Below are 19,568 nucleotides of genomic sequence, written 5' to 3' on the forward strand. Positions count from 1 at the left end.
AAAAAGCTAGCACATCCCACATATTCAGCATATATATCCCAAGGAGTTTATTGCATTACTTACTGTTCCTTCAGCATGCATCCACAATCTATGGGGAATCCATGATAGATCTTAAGATGATATACCATGTTGACACCCAGCAAAAAGTACTGGAGAAACACACGTACAGCACACTGTAAGACACTGAATATCAAATTTAGTTTTGCAGTTTATGTTTAGAGTATTTATAATCAATGAACGTTGTTATGCATGCTATTTACTTCCTGTAGATTTAGAGTGAGGGTGACATCTTGCAGAAGAGGAAATTTGCAGACTACCAACATGTGGGGGCGCATGTCAAACCTGGTGCAAAATGTCCAGGGGAGACTGGACACTGTGGTGGACAATGTCAACAAGTCTGTGAGTGAGGAGGAGGATGCCGGGAGAGGCACTAAGCAGGTGAAGACTACGTCATGTTTATTATGTATTACTTGGCATGCTTGTGATGTGTGCTTCTTTGAGACGTTTTGACTATGCTTCCAGTTGTCTAATGTTGGCTCATACTGTCTTTGATTCCATCATCAAATGACTGTAATAACTCACATTGGTCTTTGGCTTCACAAGTATGGTGAACTACAATTTGTATGTACGGAAAGTGTCCACTCCCTTGTGTACAGCCTCACATAGCTCCTTATATCCAGACATTTTTGTGCCACCTGATAAAGATGACATGTCACATCTTGAGAGCTTCAGTAGAGATTATTCACTGATCATTCAGCTTTCATGTAACAAGGAGAATATTATCTTAGACAGAAATTATGCAATTCTAACAACCTGTTTGTGTGTATAGTGTCTTGGCTTATGGAGAGGTGCTGAATATATCATTGACATTGTGATTTATACGCAATCAATGCACTGCCAACATTGTAATGAGATGTTGGTACTGTGGAGTTTCAGGAACCAGATAAAAATGCATGTTGCATGAAGGTAAATAAAGGAACAGAGGGGCAGAAATGATGACAACAGTATGATTTTAGATTGTGAAGTAATTTGAGTTCAGAAATGAAAGGATATAGAATATCATAAGTGTTGTATGATTCATCTAATCACTTCATTCATTACATCTAACAATCCTTGTCTTAGGGCTCTGTCTCCATGGACACCAGTGCCATGTCTCCTGGTGATGCTAGCTTTGTCTCAGCAGGAGACTCTAGCTTCACCAGTGCTTCAGATGCCCAGGAGCAGCTGGAAGAGCAGAGCCGGCTGCTGAGCCAGCTGAAGGACATGATCCGTCAGAAGGACAAAGAGTTGGTGGAGTCCACAGCCAAGCTCTCCAAGTTCAAGCTGCAGGCCAAGGCCAAGATTGCCACACTGACCAATCAGCTGGAAGAAGCCAAGAAAGGTGGCAAAGGCAAAGCAGGAGATGATAAGGTAATCAACTCCAGCTGGGCAGCACCATTCTCAAACCTACCAGATGCTAGAAGGGATTTGGCTGAAATCACTTTCTTTGTATTACATCTGCTGTGGCCCATTGCATAAAACTTACCGTTGAATTTCAATGGTAACTACCGTCAAAATTAGGCGTCACAGCCAATCAGCATCAAGGATTATAAGCTTTACCGCTAATTTGAAGACTTACCGCTAGAAAGGAGCGGTAAGTCCAGCGGTAAGGGTTTTATGCAGTCTGTTCAAACCTCTCCTGTGGCCTCCTGTGTAACATATGAAATTGACTAATGTTTCTGTTACCCCCAGGGTTTATGAATGCATAGGAAGGGCGAATAGATGCAACAAGGACCAATAAAAGCAATGTAGCAAACTGCCCCCCCCCCCCCCAACAAAAATCAACAGCAAAACAAACACACAAAATGAAAACAAAACCCAAAACAAAAACAAAAAGTGCACCCCAAAAGAAGAGCCAAACCAAAGGGAGAGAAAAAAAAAAAAAAAAAGGAATGGAATATAATCAACCTTGGATTCTACCACAGGGTAGCCTGTAAATCTCATAAATCATCACATAGATTGGCTGTTGATAAGATACGTATTGCTTCCTGTGTGTGAAACCTATTGTAGAAGGTGCCTTAAAAAACAGAAGGGACTACAAGTCTGCCATTGCACTCACTGAATAACACATCCACATGACAAAGTATCACCAAAAGTGTCTTCTCACTGCAGAAAAAGTCTTATCTAGTAAATTGTTTCTTGTAACTTACACAAATTGAAAAACTGGAGAATTAGTAGCTATTTTGTGAACTGATAAGATCTTGATGGTGTATTGTCAATTCATCAAAACTAATTGAAGAAGCAGAACAATATGCACCTTTCCATAATGGCTGATATAAAAGAAATGATTATGTTGGTTGCTGTGGTAAACCAGACAATCATGTCATGTTTTATATTACTGTATTTTCTAGCAATAAGGCCACACTATTTTTAACAGAAATATAGCAGTAAAGTCAAGGTGGGGCCTATAAATGTATGCCACAACAACCAAATCATGGTCTTTCCAACCCGGCAAATCACCTGCTTAATGAACCACATACAATCATACAGGACCCTGCAATATGCCTATTGAGCAACTCCATAACATCCAATGAATTCATTAATTTTACAGACAGTGCTGTGTTCTGCAATCAAGTGGCAACTTGTTTTGTTGTCATTAGCTTCTGTTAGCTGCTATTTCTGTGTCAATTTTGAGGAGATCAAAATGAAATTTTGAATATGAAGCGCAAAGCAAACTTGTAAGTTTGCATAGCCATAGTAGCGACTGTGATATGATAACCTGCCCTGCAGACATTACACAATAGCACTATCTCTGGTAGTATATCACAATAGATACCGGTATTTACTGTTCAAACGTTTTTGTGTGCACTATCTTTTTATTAGTGAAAAATTGAGCAAAGAAAATGGGAATCCATCGGGATTCAAACCCAGACCGAATCCCAATGTAATCCCATTTTCTTTGCTCAATTTTTCACTAATAAATGATATTCATTTCTGGTCAGTTTTTCTGTTTTCGTTTGTTACATTATCTTTTTACACAAGTTTTATGCTGAAGTTTGACGCTTCAAAATTTCGTGAACACATGCTCAATTATTCTTCACATTACATGCTCAAAAATCCTGATGCAAGCATGCATCATTCAGTCCATACCTGTAAAATTTCAAATAAAACAGACACAAACTTATTTTTTTTTAATTAACCTGTAAAAGCTGTACCACCCGAGTATGTATGTCCATGATTTTTACCTCCGCCAAGGGAGGAGGTTATGTTTTCATTAATGTTGGTTTGTGTGTTCGTTTGTTTGTTTGTTAGTTTATCCGTGTGCAAAATAACTCAAAAAGTAGTTAACGGATTTGGATGAAACTTGCAGGAAAGGTTTAGAATGATACAAGTAACAGATGGTTAAATTTTGGTAGTGATCCGAGAATTTTTAGGGAACTTATGAAGGATTTTTGACATTTTAGCAGGTAAGGTTAATGAACTTGGGAGTTCAGGCTGCGCATATTGAGGTTTGCATGTGCACACTAAAGTGCGTGCTCTAGTTTCTGCTAGGGCAAGGCACGCCGTGCAGCTGAGGGTTTATGACGTAACAAAGGCTTCTATATTGGGAAATCGGGTGATTTTTCAGCATGTATACCAATGGGTGGAAATCGCTGATCCCTGTGGAAGAGCCCAAAGAGCTTTTAAAATCTCTTTGGGAAGAGCAAGATCACTGGTGGAAAGTAGCTGCTTGGTGGAGGTCTGCGCTCTCAGAGTGCTCTTCTAGTTTATCGTGTGCTAGTATGTTACTCTAACTCTGAATTATCGGTGTTAATATTTCAATGAAGGGCAATTTAATTAGTTGCAATAAAAACAACTTGATGCAAGAATCATCAATTCTAATAATGTAAAGATTAGCTGAAATAGAAATGAAGATTGTTATTTAAATTCTTAACCCATTGAGGACGAGTCCCGATTATACCCAGGCAAGTGTTTATGGGAAATGCGTGTTGTAGCAAAATCAGCCCATCCTCAACAGGTTAAAAGTGATGCAAGTTTTTATCACAATGAAGTTTTACTGCACATTTCTTATTGGCACAAGTCACCAAAATCGGTCTGTGGCTTATACTACACTGCTGCCTCATCACCAGTGAATACATTAACATGCATGTATCAGTAAATTAGCTGCACAGGTGTGTGATGCAAAGTCCTTCTGTCTTGCCAGTATTCTGAAAGTATTTGAAAGGTCAGATACAGTTATTCTGTATTACTTTTTGTGTGTCCTCATGCTGATAGGAAGGAGTCAGTGAGGATGCCTCTAGTAGAGGTATACTCCTGGTCCTTAAGAAGAAGCTAGATGAGAAAGAGAAGGTTCTGGCAGAGAGTGAGTCCAAACTGTCCAAGCTGGAAGAAGTTGTGAATGAGAAGCAGGCTATGCTGAACCAACGAGATGACAGGATCAAAGTGTGTGAGCAAAGGATAGAAGAACTAGAAGAACAGGACAGGAGAACAACAGGAGAACTTCTGGTTCGTACAAGAGCTTTAAAGCATGCTTTTACATCTGTCTTTGCCATGAATGAAGCTTTCTTTAAAAGGGGAAAAATTCAATTCAATCAAAATGCATGTGTAGATTCTATAGATGCTGTAGCTCCCAATGCATGGACTGTCCGCCATTGACTGAATCGGGTATAAACCACATAAATCCCTTCTTTGTTGTTTTCTACCATGCAGCCACATAGACCAGTCTTTCTTGTTCTTCCATTGTCATCATTTTGAATTTTTCCTTTGTGATGGGAAAAGACTTTGGACTACTGTATACTTCACACTTTCCTTGTTCCTAGCTCTCTATTGCTTCCATCTCTGTAAATGTCACATGTATTTTCCAGGAGAAAGAAAAGATCATTGAGAAGCGAGATGCCATGTTAGAGGCTCTACGGAGTGGAGGAGCTGCTGTTGTCATGGATACTGGTCCTACCACTCAACTCAATAACCGAGTGAAGGAATTAGAGGTATAGATATGTCTTCATCTTTGTTTTCCTGTATTTTCATTATCATTTTCCTCACATATAAAAAATCCACCCCAATATAAACTGTCATTGTTATCATCCCTTGTCACAGTCTTCTTACCAGTATTGTCACTTGCATGCTAATTGTGCATGTTTATTGTTTGTCGCTATAACAACATATTTACAATTCCTGTTTTTCACACTGCCTAAACTGTATACAATGTGTATTTCATCCATCAAATGATACTTGTGTCATATGTCTAAATAATATGTTTGTGTTTACTTCGTGTACATGCTCATATGTCTAAATAATATGTTTGTGTTTACTTCGTGTACATACTCATATGTCTAAATAATATGTTTGTGTTTACTTCGTGTACATGCTCATATGTCTAAATAATATGTTTGTGTTTACTTCGTGTACATGCTCATATGTCTAAATAATATGTTTGTGTTTACTTCGTGTACATGCTCATGGAAATCTGTTCATATGATGTAGAAACAAGCATGAACTATATTTTAAGAAGACAACTTAAACTCTGCATGCAAGGACAATGTGTCATTCATAATGAGCAAATGCATGAGAGCTTATTTGAGTGTTTTGATGGCATGTTGATCATCACTGATGAATTGTGAAATCCTCACTAAAACTTTGCTTTACCATTCCACTTCCTTGATGTATCACATTCATATTTGTTGAACATATTTGCATGGCAAAATCATGTTAAAAATCAGAAAAAGACATTGCCCATACAAATATGACCTTGCATCACAAAACTGCCAAAAAGTCACTAGACATGGATATGGGCAGATTCTGAGAGATCAGACTCTAAGCTTTAAAATGATGCACAACTTGGTACAAATGGACCCTCTTATCAAACCTTGTATCTGAATAATGGAAAGAAAGTACACACTCTGGAAAAGTGTTTACTGAGAAAAGAGGGTTTGAAGTTTGGGGTCTATTCAATTGCTTAATCTCACCAAGCTGTGTTCTGTACAATGAAAGGGACAAAAAACAGGATGTAAACCTTCACAGCAACCACAATGGAGGGATTAGCAGATGAAGCTGAAATTTTGCCCTGTCTATTAGCACATTCTATACATGATTACTACTGACTTTCAGAACAGTAGCATCATCCTTTCAAAGGTTATTAGAGTTGAAAGTGAGGAGTTTGTAAAGTGTTCTTAAGAAATGTAAAGGGGCCTTTAAGACATACCTAATCACACTATTCTACCAAAAAAAGAAAAAAGAAAAAAAGAATGTGTTCTAAAAAGTTGCAAAAAGCACAATTTCCCATTCATTTTATGATCCCAAACTTAAGAATTACTCTTTCAGAGAATATAAAAAACTCAAGATTGATAAGGTTAATCCATTTTACCTATTTTGAGTCGTCGCATAAAATTGGGTATTGCGAGTTTTTGTTGGTTTTGTGATGCAGTCACAAATTAATGTACGTGTTTACTCCGTCAAAAATGTGACAGCAGCAAAGGTAGTGCTTGAATTGCATCCAAATCTGTTGCTTGATTATTTAGGGAAAAAAAAAAAAACACCATAATCCATGAAAAGGGAAATTTGTAGCACTCCTTATCCTTTTATAATTCTCATGTGTGTATTGTGTATAATCCCAACCTGATATACACATGTATTAGCATTGAGTCTTCACAACCTTTGGGATTTTAGGTGATCACAGAGTCTTCTTGGATCACCTTCAATATCCATACTGATTCTTTTATCTATTATTGCTACTGTTGTTTCAAAGACACATACCAGCTGAAGGCTAATGGTTTGAATAGAATTTACATCCACGGACTCTGTGTTAGACTTAATATGTGACTGACTTTCTTCATGACAATGGATGTAGAAATTATTACGTGAGGAGAAGACAAAGTCACAAGAGGTCCTGGACCATCTTGTTCGCAAGGACCAGCTCCTGATTGAGCAGAGTGACAGGGTGGCTTTGTTGGAATACCAGACTCAAGGGGCCAAGCAGATGAGTCGTGACCAGGATGAAGTTATAGAGGGTAGAGATAGGGCAATTAAGGTGAGAGACCTGAGGGGCCCGTTGCATAAAAGTTACTATTATGGTAACTTTGCCATCCAATGGTAACTTCCATGGAATTCTTGATTTTGATTGGCTGTTGAGTATTGTTGCCATGGTAGTTACCATTGGATGGCAAAGTTACCATGATAGTAACTTTTATGCAAAGGGCCCCTGGTTGAGAGTGATTGACATTTAGTTTTACTTGCTGTTCTTTGCTGCTGTGATACACACACACTTAACATATATTTCAAATATAATCTTTCTTGTTCTTTATTTCTTTGGCTGTTATATTCCTCCATGTTTGCGGTGTGAATTATTTTTGCATTTTTCCTGTTTTTGTCGAGCCCACTGGAGGTGCGGGGAGACTAAGGGATTGCCTGCGGGGTCTGTCTGTCCGTCGTCCGTCCGTAACGCTACAAAAACTTGAATAACTCTCTACTGAGGACTTTAATTTCAATCAAACTTGGAGGGAAAAGTAGTTATACAAAGTTACACATTTAACCAAGCAAGAAGGTCACCTCAAGGTCAAAGGTCACAGGCAGGGGTCAATGAAATTGAGGGCCCAATGTTAAGTTTTTAAGGCGTGTTTCGATTATGACTCATAATGTTTGATGCATATGCCCGTTTGTTACCAAACTTGGATGGTAGATGTCCCTTGGGGAGTTGAAGGTCACCACAAGGTCAAAGGTCACAGACAGGGACCAACAAGCTTTTAGGGCCCAATGTTAAGTTTTTATGGCGTGTTTCGATTATGGCTCTAACTTTTGATGCATATGTCCGTTTGTGACCAAACTTGGACAGTAGATGTCCCTTTGGGAGTGGAAGGTAACCACAAGGTCAATGGTCACAGACAGGGGTCAACGAACTTCTGGGATTTAGAAAAACATTAATTACTTCTACGCGAATGGGCGAGACACATTTTGGCACTTGCCTTGTTCTAAGTCTGAGCTCAGAAGGTATCCCTGGAAATAGAGGTCCCATCTGCAGTGATTTTCGTGCACCATGTAGTTTACCATTGCAAGCTATGATTTTGGAGTTTTAGCAATTGATACTTTTTTTCAGTTCTGTAGGACAATGTTTTCATCATGGGTAGGAATAATTGTTGGTAGTACTATTACTGTTATTGTTGTTTATTGCTTTATAGTTATGATTATCATTAGTCTTAATGTAGCTTCAGGTTTAAGGATCAGCTTATAATAATCAACATTCAGTGAATGCATAGATTAAAGCATGTAATGTATTCAGACTGATAAAAGAAATGTAGACAAAAATTATATCTGAATTCATGAGTATCAGTCAAAAAGGGTTAGTCAGGTGTAAATGTAAATACAAAAGCTGGCTTACACTGAGTCAGGATTGCTGAAGGATTAGCAGTTGTTGATATACATGTATGTGTCAAAAGTTTTGGCTACTTTGTCTCCCTACCCCCCCCCCCCCAAAAAAAAAAAAAAAAAAAAAAATACTGCCTGATCGTTTCTATGTTTTCACTCCATTAAAACCGCCCAATCACTCCACATTTATTTTGCTATGTGTGTGTGTTGTAATTTGTTAGTGTCTTATTCATTGGTTGTGGTGCGCTCAAAAGCTAATATGGCTGTTCTGTGTTGCATGTTTCACTGGGATATTATGAGGATGTTTTTAAGTAATTTCTTCACATTAGCATGTCACATAGACTGTGCTCTCCTCTTCCTGTTTTACTCTTTAAATCTTTCTACCCTGTGAAAGAGAATACATTATTAACTGTGCAGAATGTTGGTGTTTGGATTTATCTATATCCCTCCTAACACCTAACCTTCTTGCACTATCTTTCTAGAAATCTCATATTTTTGATATGTTTTTCCTACAAATGAAGTCTTTAAAAAATGAGCAAACAGAATGAGCTGAACACACTCAATAAGTGTAAATTTGAATTCAACCTTGAAATAGCCACTATTTGTAAAAATCACTTTGCTGTGCTTGGCTACATTCATGCTATTTCTATTGATGTGTTTGATGAACTAGAAGCAGTTTTGTTATTTTGTCATAGTCCCTAGTACATGATGTGTCTATTAGCCTATGATTAGTATATTGTAAGTTTAACTTGCATGACACCAAAAAAACAGCGGAGCAAAGAATCCACCTTGAAATGGTCCTCAACATACATTGTAGACATAATCATAAACATTTGAGGAAGAAAGGAAGACATATTTGGCCTGTGGTTAATACCAGTCCAGCTTGAGCAAAAGCTATAAAACCAACAGTACCACAGGGACAAGGTACCGCCAACCTTTTGTATGCTTTAAATTCTAAATATTTGCCCTTTACTGTATTAACTACTATTGTCCAACATCATCTTGTAGCTGAGTGTGCTGAGAAAATTTGAAGTGAAGTCAGTTTCATTCACAGCACTTGATAGGCACTGGATAGGTTAACTTTTTTGTTTTCTATACTTGGGCAGGTGCTGCAAGAAGAGGGGGCCAAGAAGGACCAAGAGATCGGTGACCTGAACAAGGTCATTGAGAATATGCGTTCCAAGATGGAAAGTTCTGATGAGAGAATAACACAGCTAGCCGATGAACTAGAGGAAAAGACTGCCCTCTTGAGGCAGGAGAGGGAGAGGTTTGACCAGGAGAAGGCACTGATGGAGGAAAAGCTACAAGTCTATGAAGGAGCAGAGAAGGGAGAAAGGGAAACTCAGCTACAGGAACAAATCAAGGTATGATGGAAGCCTTGGTAGGGAAGACTTGATACTTCTCACTTTTATTACTGATATATTTTTTTTAAACTTTGTAGCAACTTCCAGCATTCCCAAATATATCTAGTGGCACTTTAATTAATTCAGCCCATCTTCTAAGACACCATGTGAAGAATTTGTAACATTATCTAGTTGAATTAGTCCTCATTGCTTTTTTTTTCTTGTTATTCTGTTTTGATAGCATTCTATTCTTGCAAGACTATGTTAACCCGTTAAAGAGTAGTCTCAAATATACTTGGCCAAGTGTCTATTGGAAACTTGTTACAGCAACATCATCTTGTCTTCAACAGGTTACAAGAAGCTGTATACATTGGCTAGTTGAGGTAGTTATCAATGCTTGTTTGCACAGTGAATGGTGTCAGTTCCTTACATTGTATTCTTTTCTCTGCAAGACTATGTAAAGAAGCTGTATGTAGTTGAGGTAGTTGCCCAGTGACTCTTTGTACGGAGAGGCATCAACAAATGACATCAAATCTCTTTAGGCTTAGAATCTGTCATATTTTCATTAACTTAATATTCACAATGTGAGTATAAGTGAATATTGGTTCAATGAGAAAAATGTATATGTGTCATTACAATGATCAAATATGTTAAAAATGTATAAAAAAAAACCTTCAACACAATGGGGTACTGACTAATGGGGTAATGAGTAGTGGGGTAGTCTTTTTGAATGGGTAAGATTTGATAAACATTGCTGCATGTGATTCACTAGACTGATAGATACATTGTTTAAATCTGAATATGTATTATCAAGGAGTGTAACCATGACTACATGTACATGAGCTTGTGTGTGTGTAGATAGTGATAATATTTTGGCAAGAAGGAAATATCATCTGTATTTTGTCACCTGCAGACCCTTGAGCGGAGTTGTCTGGAAATGGAGGAGAATCTGTCTGGTAAAACCAAGGTGATAGAGGCACTCCAGGCAGAGATAGCTGAGAAGGAGCATTCCCTGGCTGATCACCAGACTAGCATGACATCAGTGGGAGAGAAGCTGGGGATCGCTAAGGAACAGATGAGAGCCATGCAAGAACAGTTTGCAGACAGGGTATGATGGGGCTAGGAGAGCATCAATGTGTACATTGTATATCAAATATTTCAGTGCAATACCAGTCACTAATTGGCTGTTAAAGTGTCACATGTATCACCAGGGGAGCGTTAATGTACAACGTATACATCAAATATTTTAGTGCAATACCAGTCGGTAATTGGCAAGGTGTCATCTTTGCTGACATGTTGTTTCAACAGCATTTCAGTCCCTGTGCTTGGCTCATTTGTGTGTTCCCTCCCGTGTTGGTCATTCATATATTATCTAAGTTTATATGCAGGTGAAAGATTGATTTCCTGGGCTTGATATATTCTATATTCATACATTGTACATTATTAGTTTGAGGCAACTTCAAGGTAGAGGTGTTAGTAATTTAGTTATATACAAGTAATTACAATTAGGGGCTGACTTACTCCAGCTATGAGCAATTCTTGCTCTGGGTATGATCTACAAAAAAGATAGTTTTTTTTCCATATACCGCAATGTCTCACAGTAGATCCTGATTTGATTGAGCATAATTTTTTTTTTTCTGACACTCAGTTATATTCACCATATTTATTGGAATGTGTGATAAAGTATGACTGTCACAGTGATGACATTTTTTTTTTTCTATATAATTACTTTAAATTCAGTAGTTGTGTTCTTTTTACTCGCCATTGTGGAATGTTTTGATGACTGAAGGACAAAGTTAGTTTTGGACACAAGTTGTCAGTAAGATATAGTATCTATGATGTTTGGCATGCATATATTCATAACTTGGTGTGACACAATGCAGACTTTAAAGAATGGAAAATGGATTGATAAACTCCATCATGGCAGTGACTAAAGTATAAATTTCATCACTATTCTCATTGTATGACTAATTCCATTCATGACTCCTGTTCTCATTTCTTTCATTGTCTAAGGAGGAGGAGTGGAAGAAGGAAAAAGAGGAGATGAAGACTGAGCTGAAGAAGACGGCAGAAGTGAGAGAGAAGTGGGAGTCAGAACTCTCTGAGAAATCAAATGCCATATCAGCTCTTCAGACAGCCCTCGGTCAATATGAGACAGCCTACCAACAAGCCAGTAGCCAGTACTCTACACTGGCTCAGAGCTTTGAACAGGTCCGAGAGGAGCTGGGGCAGACACGCACTCAGTTAGAATCATTGAAAGGAGACAAAGAGAAGTCAGAACTTGAAGGACAGGAGAAGGTCAAGAGTATTGAGGCAGAAAGGACACAACTGGAAGACGAAATTATAGCTCTGGAGAAAGAGATGGAGAGGACTAAATCAGAGAGAGAAGAAGAGATGAGGAAAGCTGCTACAGAAAAACAAGAGATGGAAGAGAGATTACTGGACATGGCAACCACACTGGAAGCTCATCAGTCAGAGCTGGATGAAGCCAAGGCTGAAGTTAGGGAGATAAAGCACAGAGAGGAGGAACGTGATCGCATCAGTGAGCAAGGGAAGGAAGGATTGGAGACTAGGATACGGGAGCTAGAGGAGGCTGTGGAGAAAGGGAGGATAGAACTGAGAGAGAAGGAGGAGGAGATTGCAGACTTTAAATCCAAGGCAGAGGAGAAATTCAACAAACTCAAGAACCAGGCCAAGAACAAGGTCAAGGCCCTGGAGGAAGAATTGCAAGGTTTGAAAAAGGTTTGTAAGTTCTCTTGTTATGTACACCACAGACATAAATTTGTGAGATAGTGTTTCTGTACCATGACAACTGTTTCAAGATTGTGTTCTCTTCCCCCCCCCCCCACCCTCTCTCACTCTCTCTTTTTAAACCATCTTCATGGTAGAATACCTTGTATGCCCTGCAAAAAAGAATTGTCATTTCTAGCTGTGTTGTTGTTGCTGTGTGAATGAGACTTAGAAGATACTAAACAAAGATGAGATAATGTCACATGTGGAGTTTCACTAGTACCATTGTGTGACTTCCACCAACAATGGTGTCTACTATGAAAAAAAAAAAAAAATGATACATCCCGAACAGATTTACAGTGACAGTCATGCAGTACCTTACCTTACCTCACCCAATCACAGTTCAAGAGATCAACAATAGCTGTAAGATATTGGCCAGTGGCAGCATTATGTTGCTTTGGCATACTTTGGTTATGGAGTCTACTTTCAGTACAGGCATATGTTCATAGTTTTCCTATTGATATCGGCCAATATCATGATGTGCCTCATGCAAGAATGAATCTAAAACGGTATCGAAAATGTCTCAAACACTAGTTCAAATCACAGTCCATATGAAAACGTTTTTATGAGTATTGGGTTCCATTACGAAGCAGCGATGTGTTGGTCAGAGGAAAGTAAGAGGAGAAGTCTAATGAGGTATCTGTGGATGTGAGATGTCACATTGATGAAGAGAAGCTATTGGAATCCACTGGTGCCACGCCAGCATTGAAACTGAAGGTTCGAGGGTGATCGGCTGTAGGATCACAGCTCGTGCTACAAGCCATTTGAAGTTTCTCATTCAAAGTTACTTGTTAGTGAAGTTCCTCTGCCATGTAGACAATACTTGTAATACAGATTTACATCCACTTTCCATTGTAATACAAAAATGAAATAATGGGTAGAACTTGACAAATCCTTTGCGTAACTGTAAGATACTGGCAATCATGTATAGAAATATACTGCAGGTGGTGTAAAAGACCAGAAGTAGGCCGCACAACTGGATTCAGCACCCACTAAATCCACAGAATATTAACCATCCGAAAACAAGCATTTGATACGTGCCCTCTAGTTCCTACGTAAATGATTAAGTTTATATATTGATCCCTCAAGGTGACACATCCACAGCTTAGTAGTGCTTTGTATATAAAGGTCAGGAAAGTTTTAAATGCTGATGACAATTGAGCAGGAGAAAAAAAAAAAAAAAAAAAACTCCTAAGAAGAAAAGCTCTTAAACTTAAATGCAGCAGTACAGTTACAATAGGGAAGTTTAATAACACATGCACACACACATAACCTCTTCATGCTCTACTCAGCAACCCAGATGATCGCCAAGAAATGAGTAACAGGTGTCAGGATTAATTGTTTCCATGGTTCTTTGGAATGACTTGATCTCCAGCATAGTAGGTGATATCTATTCATCTCAGACATACACAAGTGGGCTTTCAGGTATGTGATTAAATGCAGATAAAAACATTTGCATATTCATAACTTTGAAGATATGCAACCATTGGCAGTCTGAGAATGTGATCCTCAAGGCAAACAATGCAACACATTTTACATCATTAGTCAGAGTGTATCCACATGTGTTTCATTGCATGTTATATGTTGTGCATGGAGTACTGCTATATGTATGGGAGCTCAACAGTGAGCACCCATGTGCTTCACCAGTATGTGGACTGTATATATCATTTTGAAAATTCTCAAGTTTCTGTGGATTTCTGGACAGACTCTACTGACACATTTAGTCAGACCAGGCATGGAGAGTCACTGTACATATGTGTTCTCTCAAATGGATCACCAGCAGTCTGAGGTTAGAGTGTAATGTGTTTTGGTAAACTCTCTGGATAAGAGTTTATTCTAGACTGTGATTGTGTGTATTCCTATTTGGGCAGACAGGTTTCAGAAAATGAAGCAGATATTTATTTGTTACATTGTTTATCCTGCATTTGTTGTAGAGACAGTCAAATGAATGTTAAGTCCTTTCAAAGGATTTAAGTTTGTAATGTGTTTCATCCTTCTTTCCCAAATCAACTTATTGGATGTGAGTTCACTGATGCTGATTTGTGTAGAACTGTTCAAATGCTGGATGGCCGTTTCTCTCTGTGTTTGGACTTGAGTAACAATGCCATCTATCCACCAGGAGCCACATTCTCTGAATGCTGAAGTTTGAATCACGCAAACACGCTATCACTTATGTGTAGAGTTACAAAAACACTCTTGTCTACTTCACTGTAAGATGTTAAAAGTGATTTTGGTACTCAACAAAAATGTTGAGATGTCAGAGGTCTTTCAAATATTTTGGTTAGCAGCAGTTCTGTTTTACTTTGGTGTTGAAGCTGCCGACAGAAAATTTTCAAATCTTTTTCATTTGCTTTTGTGTGTGCCTAGATGAGTTAATTTGTAATGAACAATAGACAGTGACTGTAGAATGTCTAGTTGGTTATGCAAGAGTCCTCCCCCCACCCCCCCCCCCACCCCCACCCCAACACACACACACACACTTTTAGTTGATTTCAGGTGGCTGGAAATGGACATTCCTCCTCTAACATTTACCCAACAATCACCAAAATATAACAACAAACAGCTAATAGTGCATCTGAAAAGCTTGTGAGAGAATGATTCAAATCTCTGATACACACACATTACAGTAATCTGTTAGCAGTGTCAGGATTTTTCTTTGTTGTGCAGTATACATATATCTGCAAGTGGTGCACAAGTTTATTGGTGGTAATCACTAAACAGTTGGTTGTATGCAGATATTTTTGTAAGGTGTCAATTCATAGACCTCAAAACCTTATATCTCTGAACAACCTTTACTTATAGTTACATAACACAATTTCATGCAAATTATGGAGTTGGACAAGCTTGTGCAATGTGCATTAATGTACACAAGAACCATAAGTCATTCAGTGACTCAATGGAGCACGAGTGTTAGCCCTGTTTTTAATGCTGTATATTGTAAAATGAGTTTTTGAACACTCGTAGTGCAATTCATCACAAAATCTTTGAAAAATATGTAATCTTAAATTGATGTATTTTTAACTCACTTGTGATTCTGCTTTCCACCATCCATCTTTTGAGTAAAATATACTGTCCAACTTGATCATAAATTTCTTGCAGTAAGGACACATGCCTTACTTCCTACTTAGTGGGAGAGAAGGCAGGTGTTGGGAGCCTTGTTATCAAAAGCTGATAGAGTACATACTTACCTACATGTCAGCAGTATTCATTTATACTGCATCTGTGTGATATTTACAGGGTAAATAAAGACGGGAGATTGATCAATATTGTAGGCACATTTCTGCCATAGAACACAATGTACACTGTACATTGAATCTGTGTTGGTACACAGTGGGACTTGTGAATGCCTGCAGGAGGTGTGCAGAAAATAATATCCTATGTAAACTGTGCCAAGTTGTAAGTTGTTCAGTCTATTTTTGCATGTAACTTGAGCAACCTGTTAAACAGCATAGTGTATTCATACATGTGTTTAATTCTTAGAAACTGATGAACTGCTCTGTTGCTGCAAAATTTCTTGTTTCTATAAGAGAATTGCAACCTTCTCTCTGATTATGAGTGCTTGTTATATTTGGGGGAAAAATATTTCACACTGATTGCGTGCATGCCATGCAGTTTGTACTTGTGAAATTGTGACAAAGAAGATCGGACTGAAGTGCCACTTGGCTGTTATATGTCTCATGTTACTGCAATATTTCATCAAGACAGAGATTTTATCTGCACTTGTTTATGTAGCTGCTTGTATAATTGTGGCAACGACTTCATTCTTTGAAGCCTTATGCTCATAGTCATCAAGATAAGCATGCTGCCAGATAACAATTATATGTAATTTCTCTGGTTCCAACTTGTGGCAGACAGTTCTGTATTATGAATTGTTAGTTGGATGAGTCCAAAAAGCTATTGTGAAACCATTATACACTGTATTTGTATTAACATTTGTACATGTGTCTCTCCTTCTTTTTCTGTCTATCTGTCTGTCTGTCTTTGTCAGTCTGACAGTCTGTCTCTATGTGTCTCTGTCTTTCTGTATGTTTATGAGATATTCAACAATATTCAAATGCAAGAAGTTGACATTCTTTCACTACTTACCTTTGTACCAGGTGGATGCTCTGATTGAGGAGGTGACAGACCTTAAGAACAAAGTAGCCGAGCTGGAGGATGAGAAAGGTCACCTGCAGCTGAGACTGGTGGACTTTGATGAGACCAAGGCTCAAATAGGTATAGTATACATTGTATGGCATTAAACATGAGGAAATGATGTCATTCTCCTGAGATGTCCTGGTTTGATTGTTCTGCACCAATCAGTCAGTGCTTTTAGTGGAATTCTTTTCAGAGTGATATTAGAAAAGGAGAAACTTATCCCACATTACAGCTACATTATTGTTATATTTTTAACTACATTATAATTAATATATTTTCATGCCATGTCATTTGATGCATTGCTATACTTGTATTCAATGTGACAGTACTTAATCTCACCATGTGCTCTTCATTGAGAATGTAGATAGGTCATATGATAGCTATTGAGGTAGTGTTAGAGGAAAATAAACACTCCTTCAGAGATGGCTTACCATCAAGCCAAAAAAGAGTATTGGCCATGACAAACATGACATAGTAATCCACATGGGAAAGCAGCATAAATAAGAGAAAGAGCCCCAGCAAGATCAACAGTGCTTGAACACAGGGTAAGTCTCTCATATCCATGCAAGTTGCAGCAACATTGGGCATACGAGTATGTAGAAGGCTGTGGACATTTGAATATTAGTAAAGTCAATTTGCTTTGTATGTAATAGGCATTATGAAATGGTCATCATGATCACTTAACAGGGGCAGTGGCTACAGACACACAGTAATCTTGTGAGTGAAATGCCATTTATTTCACCAAAAAATGCATAGTTGTGCGTACCGCAGCCAAACAAAGTACAAAGGGGAAAATAGGAATCAGAGTGTAGTTGATCAGTCGGCTGGATGGGCAGTTTGTCTTTTGCAAATGTTGCAGATCTAAATTTCTCCAATTTTAAAGCAATTCAAAATAAATTTGGCACAGATGTTAAACTCAATGTCAAATTTTGCAAGACACATTTTTGACAGTAGGGGAAAGTGCATTGTCATGGCAACAGGACCAGCCCCCAAATCATGTAAAAGGTTTGCAGATTACATTGCTTGGTTAGTTTTTCAGCCACTCACAAGAATTTTGGAACACTTAAACAAGTTGATGCAAAGTTATGCAGGACAAAGCTGGAAGAGTAGCAGAAAAGGCATTGCCATGGTGACAGTGTGTTATGGCTCTAAATCAGGAAAAAGCCTTGCAGATCAAAATATCTCAAGTTTGTAAGTGATTCAGAAGAAATTTGGTGCTCTTTGTGGTTATGTAAAGTTGTGCGGACATATTTTTTTAGAGTAGTGAAAAGTGTGTTGCTATGGTAATGTCACATTAGTAGGTAAGGGTATCAACTCAATGATATTTCTAGTTTCTTCATAACATCACTTAAGTTACTCTGCATCCTCTGGGACAGAGGATTCCCTTGCACTTTTCAATAAAAAGTATTTATTTCATTTCCTACTGTAAACCCAATTTCGTACAATTTTGTCGATATTTATGGCTGTTTTTATAAACAGAGGCTTCTATAGTGTTTTCCAGTAGCCTAGCATAACGGAGAATCTTCTGTCAGAGGCAGAATGACAAACAGGCAGGGAAAGCAATCACATATAAGGACTACACACAACAAGCACAGTCAGGGGAGGGCTAGGGACACAGAATAAAGAAAACAAAAGGGATGAGCATGAGCTGGAAGTCATGGGCAAGGAGCTCAACAAGTATAAAGTGTGGGGGATTAGAGGTGGAAGGTGGACAAACAATAGCCAGAGATGGACCAGTGATGATCCCCAGGATCACTGGGGGCAAAATGAAGGATGCGGATGAATAGCAAGGCAACATCAAACAAGGTAAGGAACAACAAAGGGATAAAGAATAGGGAAAGAGTGAAATAGCTGCTAACAGCATGAATGAGAGGGTGAGGGGCTGAAGAAACAGTGTGCCCTAACCTGGTGTACAAAGAAGAGGCTACAAAAGGAAAGTGAGAGTCAACCAACAAGATCAAGTTACTATATAATAATGATAATAATTATGCCTAGCACAATCTTAACACTACTGGTATTCTAAATCATTGTGAAACCACTTGTTAATGCAATGACACAAAATCAAAGCTTTTTTTACATGTACTTCTAGAGAAATCTTGCGAAAGGATGAAATGACATCTCTTGACATAATCTGCTGTAGATAAGACAACTTGTAAGAATAAAGGAAATTCAAACAGCAAAAAAAAAAAGTATGCATGTACATACAATTTTAAATGTCACTTAAAGTTGCACATACCTCTACGTGTGTTAGTGTAATTTACATCATTTGTAGATAGCTGATGTTGGTACAATATGTCATTACACCTTAGGAGACGAGTTGTTCCTGATGTCTTAGCAGGACATAAATATTCTACTACATTCTTTCCAATGTGTCCTGTGTATCAGAGAGTTTAGAGAAGACCATTGAGGAAGGAGAGGAAAGGAAGAGACAGATGGAGGAGGAGAAGACTGAGATTCAGACTATCATCCATCAGGCAGAGGAGAAGAAGATGGAGCTAGAGGAAAGAATCTCTCAACTTACAGCTCAGGTTGAACAGGTTAGAGGGAAAAACAAACTTCTTACTTTTAGTGATTGCAATACTACAACAAAATCCTCAACTGCTTTGCTTTATTGTTGAAGGAGGAGATTAGTTACCTTGAACTCCCAGTGAGCAGTGTGTAGACTTTATCATATGCCTGCATGACAACAAGTTTTAATGGATATATTTTGCAAATAACTCTCACACAGGAAACTAAAAACATGTATACATAATCTTAAAAGTTCTTGCATATTTGGCCACTTTTCTAGTAAAGATGTGGTTTAAATTGTCTTTCTAGGATTGGTAGCCATTCGACCAAGTGATGAAGAATTGATAGAGTATGTTGTAAAATATGTTTTATTACAATAAATTCTTTATATTTTGTTTTAACTCATAGCATGTGAAGCTAGAGAGTGTTTACCTGACTGAAATTTGCCAAGAA

At 38.2% G+C, this 19,568-nt stretch overlaps 1 protein-coding gene across 6 annotated transcripts in view; it reads left to right on the forward strand.

Annotated features, from left to right (window-relative positions):
* Nucleotides 1–275: 275 nt before the first annotated feature.
* LOC140228486 (uncharacterized) overlaps nt 276–19,568 on the forward strand; it is a 44,547-nt gene continuing 25,254 nt past the window's right edge. For 4 of the 6 annotated variants that reach the window (XM_072308698.1, XM_072308699.1, XM_072308700.1 and 1 more), the window contains exons 1-10: nt 276–438; nt 1,123–1,410; nt 4,255–4,485; nt 4,845–4,967; nt 6,827–7,006; nt 9,444–9,701; nt 10,594–10,788; nt 11,694–12,422; nt 16,568–16,685; nt 18,993–19,144. In XM_072308698.1, the coding sequence (XP_072164799.1) occupies nt 322–438; nt 1,123–1,410; nt 4,255–4,485; nt 4,845–4,967; nt 6,827–7,006; nt 9,444–9,701; nt 10,594–10,788; nt 11,694–12,422; nt 16,568–16,685; nt 18,993–19,144 (2,391 nt within the window). In that variant the 5' untranslated portion in view covers nt 276–321. Of the gene's footprint in view, nt 439–1,122; nt 1,411–4,254; nt 4,486–4,844; nt 4,968–6,826; nt 7,007–9,443; nt 9,702–10,593; nt 10,789–11,693; nt 12,423–14,097; nt 14,260–16,567; nt 16,686–18,992; nt 19,145–19,568 lie in introns of those variants that run through there. The other 2 variants (XM_072308702.1, XM_072308703.1) reach the window with 2 other exon arrangements.

This window comes from Diadema setosum, chromosome 5 (genome assembly GCF_964275005.1).
Source record: "Diadema setosum chromosome 5, eeDiaSeto1, whole genome shotgun sequence".
NCBI classification, from domain to species: Eukaryota; Metazoa; Echinodermata; class Echinoidea; order Diadematoida; family Diadematidae; genus Diadema; species Diadema setosum.